This window comes from Chelonoidis abingdonii, chromosome 19 (genome assembly GCF_003597395.2).
Source record: "Chelonoidis abingdonii isolate Lonesome George chromosome 19, CheloAbing_2.0, whole genome shotgun sequence".
Lineage (NCBI taxonomy): Eukaryota > Metazoa > Chordata > Testudines > Testudinidae > Chelonoidis > Chelonoidis abingdonii.
The window spans coordinates 20407919-20435053 of record NC_133787.1 but is presented as its reverse complement, the minus strand read 5'-3'; the positions used below and the strand labels follow the sequence as shown (position 1 = coordinate 20435053).

The 27135-nt window shown below is 41.4% G+C and overlaps 1 protein-coding gene across 1 annotated transcript in view; it reads left to right on the top strand.

Annotated features, from left to right (window-relative positions):
• The window catches only part of LOC116815656 (uncharacterized protein F13E9.13, mitochondrial-like), a 52042-nt gene extending 25412 nt beyond the window's left edge, over positions 1-26630 (top strand). The window contains exons 5-7 of the mRNA XM_032764185.2: positions 6533-6683; positions 8974-9101; positions 21934-26630. Of these exons, the coding sequence (XP_032620076.2) occupies positions 6533-6683; positions 8974-9101; positions 21934-22124 (470 nt within the window). The 3' untranslated portion in view covers positions 22125-26630. The remainder of the gene's footprint in view (positions 1-6532; positions 6684-8973; positions 9102-21933) is intronic.
• The last annotated feature ends 505 nt before the right edge of the window (positions 26631-27135 follow it).

The following is a 27135-nucleotide window of genomic DNA, read 5'->3' as shown; positions in this document are numbered from 1 at the left end:
CCTTTCAACAACTCTTCATTAAAGTGAATGTTGCTTTGTAGATACCACATCTTTGATAAGTATTTCTGTAGTGATACAGTAGTGACTTGATTGTGTAATGCTGAAGTTTTAATGGTGAATAGAGGTGACTATGAATAAACAGAGCACTGCACATTTTAGTCTTTGTTACAAAAATACTTAAAGATGTGGTACTTGAAAAAGCAGATGCAGCAGTAGCAACATCTCCTGCTATTATGCAGCTATTTCATTCCCTTTGGGGAATGTGTCTGTCTTCTCTCTGTCAGTAATAATACTTTTGAACAGAATTGTGCTGGAAACCAGCAGTTGGCTTCTTGGTGCATACAGTGGCATTACTGCCCTTCACCCCCCAGAAATATATATATATATATATATATATTTCTGGGGGGTGAAGGGCNAAAAAAAAAAAAGGCACAGGCTACAAGCCAAAAACTAGCCAACAAGCAACTCACAAGCCAATTAAGCCAAAAACAAGCCCAATTTCTGCATTTTTTTTTCATGGGTTTGGCATGTCTGATGTCCACAGTTATTTACCTAACCATTATTGTTTTCTGCATAATCAGCAGACCGCATTGCATTTTCTTGAGGCTGCTTGAAACTGATGCATGTCGTCATGCACCTTGATCTCTCTTTTACAGAGCTGTAGAATTAACAAATATATAGGTCTGTAAAGAAACCAAGTTCCACCAAGTGAGTGTATTTATGATGGACTAAAAGAAAAAAGGCTATGTTCCTTTCTGTGACCATTATTCTTACACAATAAAAAAAGGGAGGTGCCGCCTTCCTTTAACTTTCTTAAACGTAGCACCATATGACTGCCATGTCAGATTTATCTGAGAATTCCTTTGAGTTAAAATATTGGGGGGAAATTGAGAAGTTCATCTCTGCTTCATTCCTCACCTACATCCAAAATGTTTGCGTGAGTGACAAAGTGCTGGTACTTCTTCTGATTTCCTTCCACTTTCTCAAAAAAATAAAAATAAAAAATATATATATAAAATACAGTGGCATTACTGCCCTTCACCCCCCAGAAATATATATATATATATATATATTTCTGGGGGGTGAAGGGCAGTAATGCCACTGTATTTTATATATATATTTTTTATTTTTATTTTTTTGAGAAAGTGGAAGGAAATCAGAAGAAGTACCAGCACTTTGTCACTCACGCAAACATTTTGGATGTAGGTGAGGAATGAAGCAGAGATGAACTTCTCAATTTCCCCCCAATATTTTAACTCAAAGGAATTCTCAGATAAATCTGACATGGCAGTCATATGGTGCTACGTTTAAGAAAGTTAAAGGAAGGCGGCACCTCCCTTTTTTTATTGTGTAAGAATAATGGTCACAGAAAGGAACATAGCCTTTTTTCTTTTAGTCCATCATAAATACACTCACTTGGTGGAACTTGGTTTCTTTACAGACCTATATATTTGTTAATTCTACAGCTCTGTAAAAGAGAGATCAAGGTGCATGACGACATGCATCAGTTTCAAGCAGCCTCAAGAAAATGCAATGCGGTCTGCTGATTATGCAGAAAACAATAATGGTTAGGTAAATAACTGTGGACATCAGACATGCCAAACCCATGAAAAAAAAATGCAGAAATTGGGCTTGTTTTTGGCTTAATTGGCTTGTGAGTTGCTTGTTGGCTAGTTTTTGGCTTGTAGCCTGTGCCTTTTTTTTTTTTTAATCAGCTTCCAGCAAAGGGGGGCAAGCAGGGGCCAGTGAGGGGGTAGGAATGAGGAAGAGAGCCAGGGATGCACAGTGGGCCCACCACAGGGCCAAACTATACACCAGGGGGATCTAGTCACATAGAGTGTTGGGGTTCTTAGGGATTGACTTGTTTTGGTCTTGTTTTGAAATGGAATTAGCTTGATTTTGGACTTATTGTGGAAGTCGAGGTGCTTATTTATCACATGAAAGTTGGCAACTGTGGTGAACATCTATTCTAAGAGGTCTCTGGAAAAATAACTGTAGTAGCAAAAGAAAATGCTGTGTACTTCTATATGGAGTTGATAGTGCCACCTATAGCTAAGATTCTTGTTACAGGACTCTGTTCTCATCATCTTAAAATTTCTCAAACTTAAACCCTTCAGGCTGAAATTTTCTATGCCGGGCAATTACTTCAGGCTGAATTGTTTTGGAAAGTTTCAGCAAAAATGATTGAACTATTTCCAAGAATGAGACTAGAAAAATACATTTTTGCCATATTAACAAATTAGTTTTAAGAGTGTCTTTTTAGATGTTCTAGCATCTATGCTTTGGAGCCCGGACTACCTTGTTAGGAGGGGTCACCATGGTATCAGGAATGTGCTTTTCACTGTTTCTGTGAAAAACTGCCCTAATAAGACCAATTTATTGGCTTCTTTAAAAAAAAATTGCAGTTTGCACATGCTCAGTAGACAGTTGTTAGTTTCACTGCTAAATTCTCTGAAGATTATGTCTGTAGTGAGCATGCTCCAACTCTTCTCAAGAGTTTATGATCAGAGTGCATGTGTGCCATCTAGAGTGTCCAGATAGCAAGTGTAAAAAATCAGGATGGGGGTAATAGGTGCCTATTTAAGAAAAAGCCCAAAAAATCAGGACTGTCCCTATAAAATCTAGTCACCTTTATGCCATCCTGAGAGAGTGATTAAGCATGGGGCTGGAGGGACTGAAGGATTTTCCCACATTTGCTCTTCCGGACCACTCTGGCACTGAGCACCAAAACTGAAAGCAAGTAAACTGTTTTTCCTGTGCTCTCAGTGCCTCCCTGCTGGTGCCCAGGGAGTGGGGAGAAGGATGAAGAATGAAGAATTGGCTATGGCTTGCAGGAGTTAACAGATGGGGAGAAGCAGAGGGCAGGGACAGTTGCTGGAAAGTAGTGAGAGGGAGCACTGAGTGATAGGAGTTGGGGAGAGCAGAGGAGGATGGGGAGGAGTTGGGTAAAAGCAGAGTGGTGAAAAGACACCCATTGTTTCATATTTTGTGTGTGTGTGTGTGTGTGTGTGTGTGTGTGTGTGTCTTCCTACTATATTTTCCACTGCATGCATCCGATGAAGTGGGCTGTAACCCACGAAAGCTTATGATCAAATACATTTGTTAGTCTCTAAGGTGCCACAAGTACTCCTGTTCTTTTTGCAGATACAGACTAACACAGCTGCTACTCTGAAACATGTAAATAAAGGCTAACATAATCCATACATATGAGGAGGCCAAATTAAGATTGCTTGTGCAACCTTGCTTTTGGCATTTCCTAAAGTGATGCTTGACTTCTTCACTTTGTTTTAACATAGAATTTTTTTAAAATGTAAAATAGTAATATCTGTAAACAAACAACATAGACCATAATACTTGGAGATAATACAATGGTGTGTAGTTCTCTGTTCATTTTCTTGTTTGGAGGATATCTTTATATCCAATGCATTTTCAAATCAAAAATACAACCTTGTAAGAGTTGATTTTAATACCCTCATCAGAATATCACGTCATCTACATTCTGTTCTGTTTTTATTAAACTTAAAATGCTCTTTGTGGAGATACACAGAACTACTGTGTCTGAATTTGTTTGCTACAGTTAGTTCTCAATTGGTTCATTATTAACAGGTGTACTATGTATTCTTACCATGTTTTCCTGTTTGTAGATCCTGATATAATTAACTACATCTGTTTGAGGCTTACATAGAATGATTCATATAATGAGCTCTTAGGAACATTTGTGGAGGAGACAAAAATACATGTATTATCGCCTCTTACTGATCAGCAAGCATCACTGGATATCTTTTTGTATGTGCTCAGGAATGTTCAGTATATGTTTGGAGCACAATGCTGTCAGCGTTTTCTAGATGGGCAGTGTGCCTGGTTTCTTAAAGTTAACCATTTCAGATATGTACCAATATCTGCTAGATTCCGTAAGCCAGTGCTGTTCTTTGTTGTTGTGCTGTTCCTCATAGCATGGTTCATAACTAGGGTTTTCTTTGCAAATTTACCAAAGAAACACTAAACATTTTTTCAAAATGGAGCAGTAGCCATATCGGAGAGGAGGCCAGGCTCTTACTGTTTGCTGGAGGAATGATCAAAAGTAGAGCCAGCAATCTGAATTCACAACACACTTATTATCTTTTTTTACTGGGCTGGTGAAATATACTTCTCTCCCCTAATATTATTAATCAAGATGTTAGCCTTTGTGAAAGAGATGTTTGGTCAGTATGCTGACAACACTAAACTGTTAAACAAACTGTGTCATCACTGTTACCAGAAGGCAGTGCTTAGAAGAAATAAATGTGGATTAAAAACAGCTGACTCATGATTAATCCAGGGAAGATTAAATTAATGCTCCAAAGGTTGGAGGAAACAGTTTGAGAAGCTGCTGGAATATTGACATTGTCCTCTGCTGACAGTATCTGCCACTCATCATCCAGGAAGTATAGAGTCTTATTTTGGACTCTTCACTGTTTAAAACATGCAGTTTGCAAAAGGGACTGACCTTTTTCACCTTCATCTAGCCAGGAAATTGCTCTTTCCCATCTGATGAGCATGGTGCCTCTGAAGTTTGTGCAGTCATCACTGCAGAGATAGACAACAGCAACTCATTCGACTTGGGGTGAAATTCACACACAAATGTCAATTTGCATAACAAGCAACTGGTAGTTTATTAGGCAAACCAATCATTGACTGATACCTAGACATTTCCAGAGGCAATTCCAAGGCCTAGTCCTTATCTACATGGGCTTTAATAGGCTGGGGCCTCACTGTTTTTAAGACAGTCTTTTTCGCTGCAACTCAACATGACTGCTTACTGCACAAGCATGATGCAGTTGATAGAACCCAGGGTGAGTCTCTGAGGGGCTGAGGACAACATTCTCGGTGTCAGATTCCTTCTGTGGAATCCTGACCACAAGAGATGAGATTGAACCTGACAGTTTTCAGAAGACAAAACAGAAAGCAATGTCATTTAGCCGTTTTGTGCCTCAGTTCCCCATTTGTAAAGTGGGGATGGGACAAAGTGCTCTGCCAACCACTGGATAGCACCACCTCCTGGCAGTTCTGGGGATTAGCTTGGTCAGGCCAACACCCCTTCCAGCGGTTATACCCAGTTAGCTTCTTCTCTGCAGCTCCTCTCTTGCTCTCAGGAGCCACAGCTGTCCTCCTGACTTAGCCCTCCAGCCAGGTCACTATCCTGGTTTCCCTTTCAGGTGGATGAGTCAAGGGTCCTGCTCTCCAACAGTCTCAAACAGTCTTCTGTTTCATTTCCTCACAGTGCCACTACTGCAGTAGCTGGTAAAGGAACCCAGGCCCACCCTCTAGTTCAGGTTTGGCTCAGGTTCCCTCTACACAGCAGCTGAAGTCCAGTCCCTATATCTTGCTGCTTTTCCCTGAGATGCTTCTATATCCCCTGGCCTTCCCCACTTCTCTGGGTTTGCCAGTCTCCTCACTCCCTCCTCCCAGGGAATAACTAGGCAACTTGCTTCTGCAGCCTCTCAAACACTTCTCCCTGTTACCCCTTGTGTTTCCATTTTCCTGTCTTTTATAGAAGCCCTGCCTATCTCTCACAGGTGAGCTTCTCTCTAATTAGCTATCCCCAGGCTAAAGCTCCCTAATTAGGGAGCCTAATTTTGCAGCCTAATTAGGTGATTTTCTCCACCTGGTCCAACTCAGCTCTTGCAGGGCCAATGTGGGGTGCACACCTTGTCACAGGAGATAATAGCACTTTCCTACATCACAGGATAGATAAGTTAAAGATAGGGAGGTGCTCAGATACTACAGTGCAGGGAGCCATATAATTAATGTAGATTCATCTTGTTCCTTTACTACCTATTGTTGCTTCTTCATAGCATCAAACACTATAGCTGATGCAAGGCAGATGTGAGTTTGGTATACTGGGAGGGGAGAGAATGTGGGGGAAAGGGAAAAATGAAAGTCATTGTCTTAAATAGAGCCCCACAGTGTGCAAAAGTTTGAGAACTGCCATTTTACTGGGTTAACCAGTAATGTTCTAAGTTCACAACTGAAAATCATTTTTAATTGGGCCTGATTTTAATAGGGCATTCAACCTCTGTAAGGATTGCAAGTCCAGATCTCTAAATTTGACCAATTAAATAAAAACTGCAGAAAGTTTTAGAAATCGGTTTTCAAATCTGAAATTTGTACATCAAAATCCAAAGATTGTATCTTAGCTGCAGTTAGGAGATATCTCACCATCCAGCTTACAGATTTTATCTTGTAGTGGGCCTGGGAGGTACAAAGTGTGTGTGTGGAGGCTCTTTGTGGAAATTCAGTTTGTGTTGCTCTTGATGTATCCCCTGCATCCAAAGGCCACAGTGATGGGTTGCACTAAAAATCATTAACACATGTTTTAACTAGACTTGACAAACTGCTTATCAGAAGAGACTTGCTTTTTGTGCCAATGTCTGAGAACCTCTCATTACTGTATCAGAATAGACGAAAATGTAATTACAGGATGAAATTTAGGAGAAATGTAATTTCTCTTCGCAGTTCAATTTCATCTTCAGATTTCAAATTTCTTTTCTAGGTCTTGATTTTATCCGAGTTGAAGGGTTTGTTTTTTCCCATGTTGCTGATGAAGGGATGATAAATGCCTGTGCAGGTGATCTGCTAAGATACCGAAAACAGATTGGAGCACAGCATGTTCAAATTTTTGCCGATATTAAAAAGAAACACAGGTAAATATGAGCACTGTTTACGTATGTGTTAATGTAAAAATGATCTGATGTTCATTTTACATTCATCTTATTAATTGCTCAGAAATGAATATTGGGAGAACTTTACTGCTCACGCAGGGTCTTGCAAAACTATTAAACTTGCACCTATAAACTGCAGCTTTCTGCGTCTGTAGAATTTGCAGTTGTTTAACTTTCAGAATTTGTAAATGTCTTATGTGTGACATAACGTGATGCATTCTATCAGTTAGATGTATCTCCTTATTATGTTTACAAATAAATCATGTTTCGTGAGGTTAAGCATCTAAAATGGCTAATTCAAGTTATATGAGTGGCTACCAAATGTGACACATACAAATAATGAGATTTTTGCCACGTTAAAAGCTCTTATCCCTTCCCCTCCATCTAATATTGGTTTCTTCAATTTTAAATCAATGCTGTATGTGGATATGGAGTATGTGTTATGATTATCAGACAGCAAGCATCTTATGACAGCTATGTGAATTCCAGCTGACATTTCATCACAATTGTCACACAGTCCTTTCTGTTATTAGATGTTTCTTTGAAATTTAGTTCAGAAAAAGAGAGAACCAAAAAGCTGCAAATTGCATGTATCAAGTAGCTTGAATTCAAGAAAGATGTTTGTACAGAGTGTGGGAAAAGTCATGAAAATAGCTGGGTTTGGGGCATGTTTAATATTTGATTTTTAAGAAAAGAAACATTTCATTATAATAAATGAAATGCAGCATTTTCAACGTAAGTTTAAAGGTTCCTTCAAAGCATTTTCTTTTTAGCTTCATTTCTGCATATTCTGCACATCCGCACAGTGATATTTCTTCTCCTGAGAAGTCCCAGAACATGGTACTTTGTGCATGTATTCTCATCTTTGTCATATGAGATACTAATATTTAGAATGTACACTGAGTTGTTCATTGTCTGATGCAATGTGGTGTTTGTTATTTGCTTGGTTAGTAGTGGAAAGGAGAATGTGATCTAACCAGTTTATGGGAAACAAATATTCACAGGATTATTGAACTAAAGAGCAAGGGTTAAAGGGCTGTGGTATTTTCCCTAACAACAACAACAACAACAACAAAATGCCTGGCACCAAGAATTAGCAGTATCCAATTCTCTAACTTGACAAACTGTTCCCTAGGTTAGCCTCTGCTACTAGCGTCAGGAATTTCCGTTGCCTTTAACTCTGTTTTTTCCCTCCGTATTTTTACATATGCACAACCTCGTCAAGGCCCTGACATCACAATGACTTTCTTCTGGCTGCAAAAAGTAGTTTGATATTCTTTTTGTACCACAGTCACACTACTGGAGAGGGTCATGGCAGAGTGAATGTGCCGGAAGAGGCACTGCCTCTCAATATTAGTGAAGCAAGTTCCTTCTATTCCATTCTCAGATCTGGTTGGTCCAAAAAGAAAGACTCTAGTCCCAGGACTACTGGTCTTTTGTGGTTAGTGCTCAGTACTACCAGAACAGGATATCAGGTTACTGTATAATATTGTCTTTCGTAACTATCATATTTCCTGATTTTATAGTAGAAAAGTTAAGGGAAAATTATAAATGTAAAAGTTGATGTTTCAAAGGCTAAAACTTTCTCAAATTTTTGAAGCTGTCTAAAGCTGAAGTTGCTGTAGATAGATGTAGGTTTCGGAAAAAGAGGCTAGCTTACACATCTTACTGACAGTTACTGCTTAAAATTTGAATGGCACATCTTTGGATGCATGAAGCAAATAGTGTTTGAAGATAGCTGCTTTCAGTTTTTCTCCAAAGACAGATATCCAGGATATAGTGCTTGCAAATGACTGAAAGTTAGTACTTTTTGTTGGCCTTTATGAAATGAGGTGATGCTCTTAATCCAATTCCTGAAGGACAAGGACCTGATTTACAGAAGAGCTGAGCACCTACAACTCCACTTGAAATCAGGAGAGTTCAGCATCTATGAAAATTGGGCATTCAATACAAAAGCTGCCAGCTCAGTTGGTACTCCGGGATGACAGTCTAGCACATTTAGCAGTCACTGTGTAGATAGGGTGAGACCCAGACAAAGAGACAAATGGATTATGGGGGATAGGATGGCAAAACTTTTTTTCTTCCTCACATTGTGTTTTTAATTTCAACTGTAAAAAGTGCTTTTAACACTCAAAAAGCCAATCTTCCGTGGTTCTGACAACAGGGAACTGAAATACAGTCATGAGTTGTAAGAAAAGCAGTCTAACATGGAACAAGGTGGATGGCAAGTGTGTATGCTGAAAGTAACAGGTTATGTTTCTGCTGTTTACAGTGCTCACTCTCTGACAGCAGATGTCAGTATATCAGAGACTGCTAAGGCTGCTGAGCTCTTCCTCGCTGATGGGATTGTATTGACTGGAACAGCTACTGGAATGCAGGCAGATCCTAAAGAATTGAAAGGTGAGAGCTGTCACACGAAGGTCAGGCAACAACCAGTGAATCATTTTCTGGATTAATATAGAGAGAAATCTATACGTTCTCTGTCCTAAAAACAGAGAAGCTTTCTTTCACTGTAGAGTTTGATTTGGTCTAGCACAAACCATAGCAATTTGGGTTCTGGTTGGATGTACAGTAGCATGTTTATAAAAACAATTTTTATAGCATAAAAGTTAAAATTATTGTAAATATTGAGAAAATATGCTTGGTAAAATTGTTACTCATATTGGCATCCTGTAAGAAAAGGAAGGCTCAATTTCTACATGATTATAATTTAAGAATGAGATTGTCCATAGCCTTTTTTAAAAAAAGGCTCATAACTAGGCTAACTAAAAATACTTAACTATTAACATGGAATGAATATTTATAATTGGATTTCTCATTGTGAAACTGATATTCCAGCAGGAAGAGAGGAATCTGCTGAGATTAAGGGCTTGGCTACACTTGTGAGTTACAGCGCATTAAAGGAACCCCGGGCACACTAGCTCACTACCTGTCCACACTGGCAAGACACGTAGAGTGTTCTGACTCCATGGCTAGAGCACCCCTGGTGCTCCACCTCGGCGAGTAGAATAACGTTTGATGCACCCCCTCTGAAGCGCCCCAGCGTCAGTGTGAACGAGGTGTTGCATTACTGCACTCTGATCAGCTTCCGGAAATGTCCCATAATCCCCTTAAATCAAGTGGCCACTCTTGTCATTGTTTTGGATATGCCTTTTGAAAGCTCAGTTTGACAGCCGGCTGCTTATCTGCTCCGAGACAAAGCAACCATTACTCTGGAAAGCTGTGTGTGAGAGAGAGAGGCGGGAGGGAGGCGGAGGAGAAGATCTGTTGCTGTCTGAACTTACAAGACAGCATGCTGACATGCTCTCAGCCCTCCAAAACCCCACTCTCTTCCTCCCCCCCCACATATACACAACACACTGCCTGTCACACTCCACCCCACCTCATTTGAAAAGCACCTTGCAGCCACTTGCATGCTGGGATAGCTACCACAATTTACTACTCTCTGTGGCAGTTGCAAGAACTGCTAATGTGGCCACGCCAGTGCGCTGGCAGCTGTCAGTGTGGACAGACTGGAGCGCTTTCCCTACTGCGCTCTACGAAGGCTAGTTTAACTCAAAGTGCTCTACATCTGCAAGTGTAGCCATGCCCTTAGACATTTCAGTGCAGTAATACTAGGGGAAGTGTAGCCTTTAAGATTTGAAAAAGAATTCTCTTTCTCTGATAAATGGAAAAATATGTGACATTTAAATTACTTTTAAATGGCGTATTTGTTTCTAAGGGGGAGCAACTTGACCCATGATTTCTGACCTGTGTAGATATCATGTGTGGTGCCTAATGTTACTATATTGGCACAGGTTTGAATTGTCTTCAACAGATTGGATTGCTCCTTTGTTACAGTTGATTCTGTTAAGGATTGATACTCACATAGGTGAATGGCCTGAATCTGAGAAATGCTGAGCACCCGCAACTTTCATCTGAAGTCAGCTCCCATCAACATGGCTGGTGTTCATCACCTCCCAGGATCAGCTCTGAAAATAATCATCATATGCTCAACCAAGACAGGGAACATTTTTAGCATCTTTTTAGCAAAAATCATTTGAAGAAACAAGAAGGCTACTTTTATGGGTTCCATTCTTGCTGCTTTAAACATGGCTCTTTCTGGTCTAAAGACAATCAGTCATTCATCCTTCCTTATTACAATTCTAAAGAAGAAAAGGCAGGTGAAAAACATACTACATGTTTTACATATTTAGCAGAGATCTGTGTATCAGACCACATTCGGAATGTTACATAGTTATTGGAAATTTCCAGTATTTATCCATATAATACAAGTTCAACACTATATTGTTTCAAGGCATATTAAACTTGTCAGAACAGGTTTTCATATGCATATACAGAATTAAAACAAAGCCCTTGCCAAAGATAGATGATAAATGACTACATTTTAGCCCATGATTAGGTAAACTGCAGTGGAAAGTTGGCCTATGAAGATAGGCCTCTTAAAGTAATAGATTTTCTCAGTATTAAACAAAAATTGTTTCATGAAACAGAACCTTCTGAAAACAATGTGAATATAAAGTTTGACAGACCTAACCTTGTATCACCCACACCCTTAAATTAGCAACAAAGAGTCCTGTGGCACCTTATAGACTAACAGACGTTTTGGAGCATGAGCTTTCGTGGGTGAATATCCACTTTGTTGGATGCATCAAGTGGATATTCACCCATGAAAGCTCATGCTCCAAAATGTCTGTTAGTCTGTAAGGTGCCACAGGACTCTTTGCTGCTTTTACAGATCCAGACTAACATGGCTACCCTTCTGATATCTGACACCCTTAAATTAGTTTTTTGTTTCCCCTTTCTTCAATGGAAAAACCAGATGAGTCTCAAAAAGTCATAAAAACCAGAAGGCAAAATTCTGTTCTCGGATGTGTGCACATAGCTTCCCTTGACTTGAGAAATGACACAAAGTATACCCATTTGTGTAGCTTTCACTTTTGTGTCGTGAATACAACAAACCTAGTATCCTGGGTTTGTTTTGGTTAGGTCACACAGCTAAGTGCTGAGATTTTGTGACCGTATGGGAATCCCTCGTTTAAGAGGGTCAGTAATTTTGAATTGTTAATTGGGGAGGGACCTCTTGAAAAATCAGTATTCTCGGGTAGGAAATGACAGTTTAAGCACATCAGTGTTGGTAATCTCTCTAAAGGAATCAGACCTACAGTGCACAAAGTTGAATGTTCGTGTGAGTGAAGTTTTGCATTTCACAAGTTTCTGTGTTGTTAGAAGTACAGTTACAATGAAGGCTAAATGTAGACAAAATTGGACACCTTTCATCATGTTACAAAATGTATAATTTAAAACATTTTATGCCAACTTAAGCTTTGATCTGATCAGCTGTCTCTTGAAAGCAGAACTGAAAAGGGAATTGAGATTTTGCCATATCCTTTTTCAGATTTGTTATGCAACTATACAGAAATGCGAGTGCCTTTGTCTCTGATGTATTGAATTGACTGTGATTTGAGGTAGGAAAGAAGTGTTTCTGTCAAACAAGGAAACTGTGTGTAGGGGCTAGAATTTTGTTTTTAGTTTGTGTCGATACCTTAATTCAAGCCTCCTAATGTGGTGATGCTTTGCCATGACCAGCCCTGACCAAAGGTCCTTTCACATGATATCCTGAGGATCTCTCATATATTAATCTCTGGAAATCTTTTATAGATGACTACAGATATGCAGGGCCGGTGCAAGGATGTTTTGTGCCCTAGGCGAAACTTCCACCTTGCGCCCTCCTCCATCCCCAAGCCCCCACCCTGAGGCGCCCCCCCCCGCAGCCCCCTCCGCCATTGAGGCGCCCCCCCGCGACAGCTTCCCCACCCCTTCGCTTCTGAGGCACACCCCCACCCCAGCGTCACCCCTGCCTCCTCCCTGAGCACGCCATTGCTGCTTCACTTCTCTCGCCTCCCAGGCCTGCAGTGCCAATCAGCTTAGACGCTGTGAGCCTGGGAGGCGGGGGAAGTGAAGCAGTGATGGTATGCTCGGGGAGGAGGTGGGGCAGGGGTGAGCTGGGGCAGGGAGTTCCCCTGCGTGCCACTCCCCCCCTTACTTGCTGCAGGGGGTCGTCCCTGCAACCCCCTGCCCCAGCTCCCTCCGCCTAAATACCGGCAGTGACCGGGGTGGCCAAAGATCCAGCCGCCGCGGTCACTGCCGAAGAAAATGATGCCCACCAAATCCTAGTGCTCTAGACAACCACCTAGGTCACCTAAATGGTTGCACCGGCCCTGCTATGTCGCTTTTCCTCTGTTTATGAGTGCAGGCAAGCAGGCTCCTCTGAGGCAACTACCAGTCCATTCTACATAGCAGCTGGCAGGCATTACTTATGCTGTCAGTGACTATTGGCCTCTCTGTAGTACCCAGCTACTTCGGTTCTACAAAGTACCTAAGCAGCACTAGTCTAGGAAGTGAGGGACCCAAAGTCCCTTGTGCTCTTGTATTCTGCCCCTGCCAGGCCATTAAGAAGCCTAGAATGCTGAGCATTTTATGTTGCATTTAATTTCTTAGCAGATTATATTTCTGTTTGAGAATGTGTTTATCTTTCAGATAGGCAAAATTATATTATAAAAATGTCTATGGTGGGAGACTTGTCCAAGTCTAAATAGCTCAAGGTTTGCTTTTGGAGGATAGGTGCTTTCATCTTTAGATCTCCAGTCCATATCCAGTCCAGGTTGGAAGTGACTAAAAAGTTTTTACTATCTGATGACTGTTTGATGAACTATGGGAAAATGAGTTAGTGGCTGTAGTCAAATAACCACTGGACAAATGCCCATGTCACAAAAACCACCAGCGTAGATAGTAATAATTTGCACCTTTGTTGGCATTGTTCACAGTGGGGACCTGGAGACCAATTTACCTTTCTGCACGTAGGTGGTTTGCTTATGTTGGGGTAGAGGCACATTGCTGCTGCCTGTGCTGTACCTGTTCTATAGATAAAGAGAGGACTTCTGTCTCTAATCTGCACTTTTTACAAGCGCTAAGCATAATGATGAAAAAAAAACCCTTTGAATTCAAATAACTAAAATGTGTCACAGTGCAGGACATACGATAAATACAGTCTGTATGGTACAATGATTATTGCATATGAAAAAACATGTTAAAGAAAAGTATTTGATCAGGTTATTGGGACATTGTTTAGTTTTACACTATTGGCCTTTTTTTTAAAGGTATGAATTTTTGGCCTTTATTTCATGCAACTTGTGCATATCCTAGTTCAAAAGCTTTCATTATGCTTTGCAACTAAATCCTATTTCATCTGATTTTTATTAGACGTGTATGTAGATGTACTGTCACAAGAAAGAGCACAGTGCCCTCTAGTTATCGTTTATTGAAGCAGAGGAATGTCTAAGTATAATTGTATAAACTTTGAGATCTCGTCACATAGAATGCATAGTCACAAAATTATCTGAAAAAGTACAGTAGCTTGAGAAGAGTTGGCTTAAGAGTTACAAACAAGGTTTTGAGTTTAGAGACAATTAACAAATGTAATAATTGTTTAATTTTACTATGCAGAAACATCATACCGTACTGATTCCCTTACTGCTGTTGCCTATTTAAAAAATAAAAAGTTAGAATTTGGGCAGTGGTATAGTGCGAGTCTTATTAAACAATACCAAAATGTAAACCATTTGATATGGATCAACATTATGTTTTACTGTGTGAAAGTATCTGTTTAAAATAATTTGAGTGACTTCACACTCAATTTGGTAACCAAATGTAATGCCAAAGTGGGTAGTAGGGATGGTGTATGTTCCCTCTCCTGGCACTTTCTGGCTGGCTCCACCTTCTGCACAGGAAGAGACAGATCTTTGTGTGGAGGGTCTATTTCACACACAGATTACAGCAGGATGCTTGATCCTTTGTTATTTAAGGAACCCTTTGAAATAGCACATTTCAGTTTTCATTGTCCCGGGCCTGGTCTACACTACGCGTTTAAACTGATTTTAGCAGCGTTAAACCCATTTAACGCTGTACCCGTCCACACAACAAGGTCCTTTATATCGATATAAAGGGCTCTTTAAATCGGTTTCTGTACTCCTCCCCGACAAGAGGAGTAGCGCTAAAATTGGTAGTACATATCGAATGAGAGTTAAATGGGGCCGCAATCGAGGTTTGGCTCCGGATGGTATCCCTCTTAGCTGCACCATTGTGACGCTCTGGGGCGACAGCCAAGTCTCAACTCTGATTCACTGTGCACAGGTAGACAGGAAAAGTCCCCAGCAACTTTGAATTTCGATTTCCTGTTTGAGCCGGCTGGAGCTCTATCAGCGCAGGTGACACACAATGAGCTCATCAGCAAGTAACATGCGTCTTTCCTGATACTCGAAAAAGAGCTCCCAGCATGGACTGCAGGGGAGCGTACTGGGGATCTGCGCATATATGGGAGAGGATTCTGTGCTAACAAAACTCCGGTTCCAAAGACAAAAATGAAAAATATTTGAAAAATTTCCAAGGTATTGTGGAGAACAACAGGGGGACTCGTGCGTGCGAGGAAGTTAAGAAGCTTCAGAGAAGCTACCAGATAAACCAAGAGAGCAATGGAAGGTCCAGGCAGGACCAAAACATTAGCCTTTTTGCTGAGCTGCATGCATTCTAGGTGTGTCCGCCACCGCCACTCCACCCGTGTCTGGATTCCGAAGTGGTTTGTTAATCTCAGCAAACTGGGATTCTGTGGGCGGGAAATGAGGAGGAGGAAGAGGAGGACGAGCTTGCAGAGAGACACAGCACTCTGTTAGCCCAACAGCCAGGAGCTTTTCTACCAGACGGAATGACCTCCCAGCCTCCAGCATAGCCGGACGTGAAGCCATGGACCCGATCCTCTGTGAGCGTACCTTTGTAATATAAAACATGGTTTAAAGAGCAGCATGTTTATGATTGATTTTGCCTGAGACTTGGGATGCATTTTCGCGGCCAGACAGTTATGGAAATGGTTTTTAACCATGTCTGGGATGCGACGCGGAAATCCTCCGGGACATCTCATGAAGCGTCCTGGAGGTACTCAAAGCCTTTTAAGAAGGTTTTCTGGGCAGGCAGCCTTTATTTCTGTCCACCTTCGTGACCATTTACCAGCCATGCAGCTGTAGCAGTAATCAGGTATCACTGCATGACCAACATAGCTGATATGGTCTGGTGATTGTGGCATTTCAAGAAACATCCGTTATGGTTTATCTCGCTGTGTTTATCCATCAGGAGAGTGATATCGTTCTGGTAACACTGGTTGAAATTTCAGGGAATTTAAGTAAGGGGACAGAGATGCCATCCTACTGGGTGTTGTGCATGTGCTTTTAAAGAAGAAATGTTTCTTGCAACATAGCCAACGGGGGAGGGGAATAGCGCGGGAGCTTTTTTGCGTTTGTCTACAGGGATCTTCCGCTACTACCAGCCATGTCAGTGTGAGGGGTTCGGGAGGAGGGTGATTAGGCAGTGCTTTTCACGTCGATACCAGATGGGGTGGTGGGAGGGGTTAAAGGATTCACACAGAATTGCGAGAGGGCGTGCTTTCTGCTGTCTGTCTTGTAACACGAAAAAAGCATCCAACTGAACGGATTTGCTGGTGGGTTTTGGGAAAGGAGGGCATGTATATGTGAAGGTGTGCAGAAGCCCGAAGGACAATGGCTTACCATAGGCGCGGGCAAGCTGATTCTGATGCCCGGGCGCTGCGTCTGTGAGTTCTGTAGACAGCCGCCAGAGCCGCTGGCACTCAATATTAAGATTGCAAAATGCGACCTTGTTTAGTGAAATCACATGTGCTATGTAGTGAATAGTTTGTTCACTGCCGATAAGAGTATACATTGTTCTGTCAATGTATCTTTTTAAATGATTTCTCCTTTTTCCCTCCTCTGCAGCGCCATTCTTCACGTCTCCCTACTCATCCGAAGGCTATCTCAGAATAAGGCGGAGGAAAAGAGACACGAGGACAATGTTCTTGAAATCATGGAAGTACCCGCAATGAAAGGTTAATGCTGATAGGGTGGTAAGGACGTGTTATCAAGTACAAGGAGATTGCCAGGCGTGAGGATAGGAGGGCGAACTGAGGAGTAGGAGGACCGCTGCGAGATGAGATGCGGCACGGAAGATCGAGCAATGGCGGGGAGCAACGCGGGGGATGCTGCGTGATCAAACTGATATCCTCCGACGTCTGGTGGGCTTCAGGAAGAGCAAGCGGGTCACAGCAGTGCGCTGCAGCCCTTGTGTAACCAGCCCTGACCACTGCACCAATGTTCCATGTGCTTCCTCACCCAATGTTGTAGAACTGAGTGGGGGAAGGCCTTCGTGCACTGTCACTTCACCGTCCCGTGACAGGGCCCAACCAACAAGGCTGTCTATTACACATTTGAATGTTTTTAGTAGTCTTCCTCCCTCCTATCCTCCTCAACCACCACCTGGATGTACCCTTGTCATGTCTCTCCTCTTTTTATAATGACTTTTTAATATAAGAATACATTACTTTTAAATAGGTGACTTTATTTCTTCAACAAGCTGTAATCGAAGGGAGAGGGTGGTTCTTACAGGGAGGGGCAATCCAGAGGGGGTCATCAAGGGAAAAAACAAACAGTTACACCATCCCTGGCCGTGATGAAATCGTTTCAAGCTTTCTTCTGTTTGGCGCACCGCTGCGTGGTGTCTCTTTTAATCGGCCTGGTGTGGGCTGTGCGTAATCCGGCCAGCTGATTGTTCTCAGCCTCGCCAACCCACCATAAGGTCCTCCCTCCTTACTCTTCATGGAGACTGTGGAGCAAGCAGGCAGCAGCAAACAATGGGGACGTATGGTTTTGCGAAGTCTGACGAGTCAGTAATGGTGCGCCAGGCACTTTAAATGGCCCAAATGGCACTTCTACCACCAGTTCTGCCTTGTCATGCCTGTTAGGTTGAACAGCTCCTGACCACTGTCCAGGCTGCCTGTGTCAGGGCTTCAGAGCCATGGCATCAAGGGTGGTTGGGTCACCCCGGATAACTACAGATTTCATAAAATCCCCAACGCCGTTTTTTTCTGGTCTGGGATAATTCTTTGCTGCAGCGTTAAAACGGGTGTGTCCTGAATGCGAGGTCACAAACCTTCTGGCATTTCCGTGGTTGTGGGTTGACTCCTTGTTGATCCATCTTGCGCACCATTGAAAAGTACCCCTTGCGTTTACATTTACTGGGCACCCTGGTGTCTCGTGCAAGATAGGGATATGGGTTCATCTGATCGCCCCTCCGTTAGGGAATCCGATTTCAGCAAGCCATCGACTCTAGTTGCGTTTGCCAGGAGTCGCACCTTGTTGTAGTGCAGCTTAATGATTGCTTTGCAGCTACTTCATCACTAGCCGTCCCCACAGTCAGATTTTCCACTCCTAAAGTGTGTTCCTACTTGACCGGTAGCTGTCTGGTGTTGTGCAAGCTTTCAGAGGTATTGCACTCGCTCTTCAGTGAGCGGACTGCTCTCATCTTGGTTTGGCGTTTTCAGGCAGGGGAAATGGCAGGTCACCATAGTTTCCACGAAGTCTCTTTCGCATGCAAAAACGTATTTCGCAGCCACTGCGAATCGTCCCACACTTGCAAAACTATGCGGTCCCGCCAGTCTGTGCTTGTTTCCCAGGCCCAAAATCGGCGTTCAGTGGCTAGAACCTGCCCCATTACCAGCAGGATCTCCAAAGCGCAGGGGCCCGCGGTTTGAGAGAATTCTGTGTCCATGTCCTCATCACCCTCGTCGCCGCACTGCCATAGCCGCCGCCTCCTCCTCGCCTGGCTTTGCAGATCCCGGTTCAGCATAGACTGTACGAGAATGCGCGAGGTGTTTACAATGTCCACGATTGCGGTATTGATCTGAGCAGGCTCCATGCTTGCCATGCTATGGCGTCTGCACAGTTCACCCAGGATAAAAGGGAGCGAAACGGTTGTCTGCTGCTTTCACAGAGGAAGGAATGAGTGACGACCATGGACGCACGCCGCTGAATTAATGTGCCTAGTGTGGCCATGTGCACTCGACTTTATACAATCTGTTTTACAAAACCAGTTTATGTAAAATGGGAATAATCCCATAGTGTAGACGTACCCCTGGTCTTTGCTTCTTAGAGCTTCTCTCAGGCCCATATATCAGTTTAGATATTCTACTCTTCCTGCATGATCAGTTTACTTTTTGACATAGTATAATTATATAGTGCCTGCAATGTGTCCTGTGCACTTTTCATAAAAACAAATAGACTTGTGGCCAAATTCTCCTGGGACAGCAGTTGAGTACTGCAACGCATATCTGTGAAAAGAATGTCATGTTAAATCTGTATTTGAGCCTAAGTAAAGCTGATATAGATCTTAATAGATAGGGCATTGTATAAATAAAATTCTGATTTTGTTTTTGTTTGGTAATATAGTGGAAACCTAATGAATATTATTGTGAGCAGGACTCCTGTCAGGATATAAAATAGGCATGAAAAGGGCTATAGCCGGACTCATCTGATGCGTCTAATTCAGGGCAAGGCTTTGCTTAAAATTGTCTTCCACTGTAGGATGGTCTTATTCTTCTGGGTTTACATTATGTGACAGATGGTGTTTGTTTTAGATAGAGGAAGGCTGGCACATCTGACCTAGAGAAAGCTTCAGTAGCATTTGTATAGGTAGTTCTTCTCTTGGTGAAGCAGAATGGCAGTAAATAGTCTTTCCTGTAGCATCATTAACAAGTTACACTTCTTATGAAAAGTAAACAACATTTTCTTTCAGAGTTTTATATTTCACGTATGTATCCTTTCCCTTAGCTCCCTGATGCTTTAACCACCTATGCCAGCTTGTTATCACCAAGTAAAGCAATTTTTATACGTCTGTAAAGGTCAGAAATAATGCTCTACTCCATTTTCTTTGATGAAGCAAATAGAGCATCCAATCCTGCAAGGCACCGAGTCATTTTTGTGAGATCCAGTTTGAAGTTAATGATCATGAGGAAGTTCAGCACCTATTAGAACTGGACCTTTATTTTTTCATAGCTAGCTACTGACTTGTGCCTTTGAGAGACTCCTGTTAATCATCTGTCCTTTCTCCATAAAAGAAACTGAACATAATAATAAATTTGTGATCTGAACTACAAACTACTTTCTCTGGGCCTGTATCAATTTCTGTCATATAAAAAAAACCCCCAAACCTCAGAATGCTTACATCTCACAGTGAACACAGTCACGTGAATAAACCTGAGGGAAATTCACCCTTGTGCACAGGGACTGCACAAGGGCTGAAGAGGGACTTCAGTGTTGCATAAACCTTGTCTTCTGCCCAGGGGTGAATTTCACCATATGCAACCTGGCGAAGGTTCGACTTCTTAAGTGACGTGTTATTTCTAGATAAAATAATGTGCTGCTTTTATGTCCCATTGCCCTTTTAAAACAAAAACAATCTCTACTAGCACTGCCTTTGGCCTGCAAATAAAGTAGATGGAGTTGTCCAAATAGTCCTCAGGACCACTGTTTGCTTCTCTACTTCCCTTCCCCTAAATTAGAAGATCAACTAGCGAGCCTGTTCATTTTTCCTTTCACAGGGAATAGCACTGTTTTGCTGCCTCTTCCCTGAAAATCTTGTTCTAGCCATCTGTATAGCATGAATTCAGCAAAGAGACCTGGTAGAAATATACACTTCTCCAACTACCATTATTGTGATTTAAACTGATAACTAAAGAATTGTAATGAACACAGCACTATTGAATAGTTCTGCCATTTTAATAATCTCACCGCCTCCACCCAAAAAAACCCATCTGTGCTGATATAAATGGAAACAAGAATAACGTCGTTGTCTTGTTACTGTTACACTTTAATTATCATATAGAAAGATTTGTTTTTATTCTTTTCCTTTTGGGATGAGAGAGAAATTGATAACACAGTTAAGAATCCTTATTTTGATGTTTAAGTAACTCCCACAGGAATAAATTCTGTCCCCAAGACACTGGGTTCCGACTTGAGTGATCTGGGTTCTATTTTAGGTGCTACAGCAATATAAATGATTGCCTCTTTCTATGTGTTTGTACAGCACCTAGCGAAATGAGGCTCTGATCTCATTTGGATGCTAGGTACTGCTGTAATATTAGTAACAAGGGAATCCAAGATGCAGAAGAATCATTATACTTCTGCTGTGCAAGGGAGCTCCCTCAAAAGCTCAGTTCAGCAGAGACTTCTTGGTAGGGTTGCCAACTGCCTAATCACACAAACCCAAACACCCTTGAGTTGTGGGAGGGGGTGCAGGATCCAGTCTCTGGGAGGGAGTTTGGGTGCAGGAGGGGGTGCAAGCTCTGGGAGGGAGTTTGGGTGTGGGCTGAGGCAGGGGGCTGGGGTGCTGGAGGAGGTGTGGGGGATGGTGCTTACCTCGGCTGGCTCCTGAAAGCGACCAGCACGTCACACTGGCAGTGGCTTCTAGGAGAGGGCAGCATGCGGAGACACACACACACCCCAATCTCCCCCCAGGAGCCAGAGGGATGTGCCAGCCGCTTCCGGGAGCTGTGCGGAGCCAAGGCAGGTAGGGAGTCTGCCTTAGACCAGCTGCACCGCCAGACTGTCAGTGCTTAAAATCTCTCAGTTTGGCTGCAGTAGCCTCTGGGAGACAAGAGTGTCATTCCAGTAGACTCCCAGCAAAATCGAGAGGGTTGGCAACCCTACTTCTTGGGCATCTTTGTGCAGCCTGGTTTGGGGGGGCAGGAGAAGAAAGAGCTAGTGCAAGTGAAGCCAGTGGATTCACTCATTGCCCCATGTGGAGTGGGGGTCACAAGAGTGGCCATTAATTATTTCAGTCCCAGGCTTTGCCTTTTCCTCAGCACCGAAACTGCCGTGTGATGCATGGCCAATGGTGGTCTCGTGTGACCCCAACTCTCAGTTTCCTTTGCTTAAATAGTGCTATGCAAAACAAATGCAGTTTTGTTAGTATGCAGTTTTGTTGTAGCTGTGTTGGTCCCAGAATATGAGAAAGACAAGGTGGGTCAGGTAATAGCTTTTGTTTATTCTCAGTTGGTGAGAGAGACAAGTTCGAAAGCTTACACAGAGCTCTTCTTTTGTTAGCAGTCATTACAAGTGGTTTCAATAGACAAGCCATGTAATTCGTTACCAGAGAAACCAAGACTATGTGTTGCTGACAATCAGTATCGTTTTTTAGCAAAATATCAGTTGAAATTGGATAAGTCAAGGCTGGTTAATTTCATCTCTGTAATTTTAAGGGTGGGAGAAGGGAGAATGATTCTAGAGCAGGCTTAATCCTAATGCTGGATTTACATACATGGCTTTCTTCACCTTAGAAGTTGAACATGCTGTGAAGATTCCAGTGCTGATTGGGTCTGGAGTGACGCTGGAGAATGTAAGGAGCTACTTGGATGCAAATGCTTTAATAATTGGTTCATATTTCAAGAAAGAAGGTTACTGGGCAAATAGTGTTGATCCTGACCGAGTAAAGAAATTTATGGATCATATAGGTAAACTGAGAGAATGAATTTATCATCATATAGTATTGTGTTTGTGCAGAATAAAATCTGGCCACAGGAGAACTTCTGTGGGTTACCATACACATCCAATATGATATACATTACTATGCACAAGTAACCTCCATTAGCATTCATGGAAGTTGCATGGGAATTGGAATTGGTTAATACAATATGAGGGGGGGAAATCTTCTCCATGGCTAGCCCATAAATCAGGTGGCATTTTAAAGACAACAGTTGTTCTCAGTTTCATTTGTTAGCACATTTCTGCGTCTCTACTCCCATATTCCAATACTAAATTATCTCTTAGAAGTTTACAGGAATATATTCTTTACAACAGGTAAAGAATTTGTTCAGCTTAAGAAGTAGCTGAGTTTTGTTTTATGTATGGAATATAATAGGACACCCTAAGATTGCAGCCACCAGAATTGTAAATTGGGCAGGTCAGTTAGCCTCTGTGTGTCTCAGTTTCTTCATCTGTAAAATCGGGATAGTACCTATTTTAAAAAATGTTGTAGAACATAATGAATGAGTTTTTGTAAAGCAGTTTCTTCTAATAAAATAATAATCAAACTGTCAAAAATGCAGTAAAAATGCTATAAGTTAGTAAAGTCGATTTATTCATGTCTGAATACTGGTGACATCATAGCAGAATTTTTGGAAGTCTTGATCCATCACTAACTTCGGACATTCAGCAGCTGCCTCGCCCAGTTATGAGTGGCACCCCATCTGTTTATCTCCTTGCTGGGCCTTTACTATGATGACCCATCAGGAACTCCTTCCATGATAACTTTCTCAAAATTATTTCCATCTCTATGGCTGATGTGAGCAAACTACATAAGTTTGTGCCTGTTGATTTCCGAGAGCAGAGAGTCCTCTTTTCTCCAATAATATTTCAAACATAAGAGTCTATGCCAGCACCCCATTTCAAAGGCTTCCATTTTCTTCTAGTAATCCACATTAGCTCCCTAAGATTCACCTCCATAAGTCGCTATGGAAAAAAATTAAACTTTTCACTAGTTGAACCTTTGTATACCACGGTTTTTCCACACTTTTATAAAGAAGGCCATGGCTGAACAACCCATCCCTAGTCTTCTTCCGATTTCTCTAGAATAGCCTTCTTGGTTGGAATATGTCTGATCCCAGGTAATTAAATGAATCTACTACCTCTACATCTTGACCATTAATCTTGATGTCCCCCTGCATCCTGATATTATTGATAGTGTCAAGATACATGCATTTTTATTTTTGCCCCTTTCAGGAATAGTCCATATTTTTCATTAACTGTTTTTAACAGACTCCAACATTTGTTGAATTCCATTGATGGTTGCAACAAAAAACATTTCTGAGTTCCTTCCACTTTATCAAAACTTTCAGGGCTTGTCTCAGAATAAATTCTGCACCCATGTTAAAAAGACTTGGGGACAGAATGCGCCCTGGTCTCCCATGTGCCAGTGGAAAACCTACTGATGTTTGCACCATGATCTGTTGATGGTGGAGACTTGTGATGAATTCATTTAGATGCTTTGGAATCCCCATATGTGCCAGTATTCTCCAGAGGGTGCTATGATGGATGATCTCAAATGCTTTGGCATAGCCAGAGAAACGCCTAATCAGTGGATTGCTGGATATTCACAGTTTGATCATATTTGCCTCGGCCCTCTCTGAAATCAACTTGGTGATGGTAGTTCTGCTTCTGTCATTTTCTTTGTGCCATCCTGAATTATACAGAGGAACACTTTACTTGCATGCTATATCAGGAAGATGGTACGATTGTCACTGTACTGCTATATTTCCTTTCTTTGGTAAGAGCAGAAAAATTCCCTTTGTCCAATCATCCAGTCAATTTCTAGTCATTCATGCATTGTTGCAAATTTTCCACATGAGATCAATACCACCGTCACCAATCACTTTCAGCAATTCTACTGGCACATTATCTACCCCTGGTGCTTTCCCAGGCTTCATTTTCATAAAAGCACGCACCACTTCCTCGCTCAGGATTGATGACTCTGGCTCTGTACTCTGTTCTCTGTCATCCTGTATTGTAAGTGGCTCTGATGAGGCATAGAAGTTGGCACAGTAATCTCTCTGTGTTTGAAATCACCACCTTCAATAAAAACACTGCCATCATGATCTTTTATTATGGTTGGTTGCAGGGAAAACTTATTACTAAAATGTCTGACCACTGTGAACATACCTTTTGTTTTATTATTTTAATTCTCAAGTTCCTTACATTTTGCTTTAATGTATTTGCTCTTGTCTCTTCTAGTCTACCTTTCAATCTGTCTGCTCAGTTCTTACAGTATATTTTCTGTCCTTCATTCTTCAGTCTCCAAGCCACTCCCACTCTGCATAGTCATTTCGGCAGCTCAGTCACCTTCTCTGTTAATTGTGGTGCTGTCCGACACTGGCTTTTTGGAATGTATGCCTTGGAAGCTTCAAGCATGATAGTTTTCATTTTATCCCAAAATTCATCTGGGTTGTTCTTCTCTTTTACTATGATAGTGACTCAAACCTGTTCTTGACATGTAGTTTTCAGGACAAGTGCAGACACAGCAGACCTGCCAAATGTCTTATCTTTTTATATTTTAAATTTATGTTTGAGGGTAACAGTTGATGGTCTGACCCACGGTGTGCACTCAGAGACATCTTTGTCCATTGGACACTTTATCTCCAGTGTCCCTGTATCATTACATAGTTGATCTGGTTCTTTGTTACACTGTCAGGTGACCTCCATATATGTAAACATATAGGATGTTGGGTGGAGATAGTGTTTGTAATGACCAGATGATTACAGTAACAGACTTCGACTAAACATCTTCCTCTCATATTGTAAACCCAGTCCATTGTCTCCCTTTATTTCTTTAAGAGCTTACAGCTCCAACTTTCGTGTTCAGATCTTCAATTACAAGGGTGATGTCTTCACTTGGTGTTTTAATAAGTGTCTCTTCAAATCATTCATAGAATGCCATAAATTGTTCGCTCATCAGCTGCATTGAGGCATGAACCTGTATGATCAACATTTTAACTGACTTTGCTTGAAGGCGAATTGTAATGATTGTATCGCTGATTGGATTATATCCAAGTGCACACTTTGGTGTCTCCTTAAATAAAATAAATGCAACCCCTTTTCTCTCACTTTCTCGGAACATGAGTATACACCACATACCCATCCATCATCATGAAATGACCTCTACCATTCCATCACAGCTCAGATTCCATATATATATATATATATATATATATATATATATATATATATATATATACACACACACACACATCTTTGATCACAATGGCAAAGTTCCCTTCATACATACTCCTCACAATCCATCTTCCTGTTCTGATAATTCTTTATGAAGGTTCAAATTATTCTTTTCTTTGGTGCAAACATCAAGTACTGTACTTCCCAAAGGAGTTGGTACAGCACCATCTAACTGCAGCTGGTACTCTTGATGGCTGGAACCTCCTCCCCAGGATAATTTGATGAGCCGTTTGGCATGGGAGGTATCTCACCATCCAGTGCCACACATGAATCATGTTGCCTTTGTTCTGCCATGATTGGTCTCATGGGAGAAAATACAGGGGGTGGTTTCCTATTGCCTTCCCTCTGGTTTGTGGTTGCTGTTTAATAACTCTTCTCCCTGTCGAATGCATTTCCTCCATTGGAGGCCCCAATATTCTCCACAGGAGTTCATCTATCTGAAGCCATTAGTACTTCCTGAGGTTTCAGGCAGTTGTAGGTGGAATAGTCTACTGGCATTACAGCATCAGGCTGACTTGAAAATAGATTCACTTACTTAATGAATAGTAAGTGTAAATATTTAAATATATTTTAAATAGAGCTTCTGGAATTTTTTTTTTAATTTTGACAAAATATTTTAATAAAAAACATTTGAAATGAAGATTTAATGCTGTTTCCAGACCAGTTAATACAGCTCTGCACCTCTCATAATTAGTATTAGTGATGATGAAGACGGCCAAGATCCTTCCTAATACACACAGAAATAATTATGATGGAAGCCTTTCTTGTAGTACTGAGGGGTAAACACAGATTTTCATTTTTTCACAAAGAATTCATCATCATAGGAGACAATATTGGATAGATTCAACCATCTCTTAAAACTAAAATTATTACATATAAAAATGATTTTCCTTAGCCAAAAAGGTCTAGAAGTCATTGTGTGCTTATGTAAAATCAGAGAATGATAGAAGTACTAAAAGATTTTTAAAAAATCTTTTTTGTTGTTTGGGTTCATAGTGTGAAAATCTTGTGTGATGTTTTAATGAGAATGGTGTGGACCCAGACATGTTCTACATGGATACATTTCAGAGAGGTGTTTTCATATGGGCACCCAAATGAAAGAGAAGAAATTGTGCACGATATTATGTTTTATAATTATCTTTATTGTATTTTGCAGATTCATTGGGTTGGGTTGGAAATGTATTTACTTCATGAACTATCTTGTGAAAAAAACAGTCAAATGAAAATAAAAAAATGACAATTTCTGATTATATTTTGAGAGATTTTACTCTTTCATTTTTGATAATTTGGCTCTAAAGGGGATAAAACCCAGAATCTGAAGTGTCATGAATATATGTGTGTTTTCATTCTTTGGGACTGTGAGTGAAATCTGTCCACTGGGATCTCTCTCTTGACATCTGTGACATCTGTGCATAGCTTCCATTAATGCTGATGAAAATGATGTTGTGTATATCAAAGGATAAATGTGTAAACCCTTTGTAAGCTGGTGGAGTCTCCATCCATCTCCAAACAAATGCAGCACACTCGTTGTAGAGCAAAAATATCATCTCCCAGAGGTTTTGTTTTGTAAAAATGCAGGTAGTTCCAAAAAACACAGTGTGAAATTCAACATAAGCCTTCTCCCATGGTTCCTTCTCTCTGGACTTACCTGCCTGTCCCATGGTTCCACCAAAGGCTGTTGAATCCTCTGACTTGCTGTGGTCTATAGAATGCACAGATGCTTCAGAAGCATGTGTGTATGGTTGCAAATTTCTGTG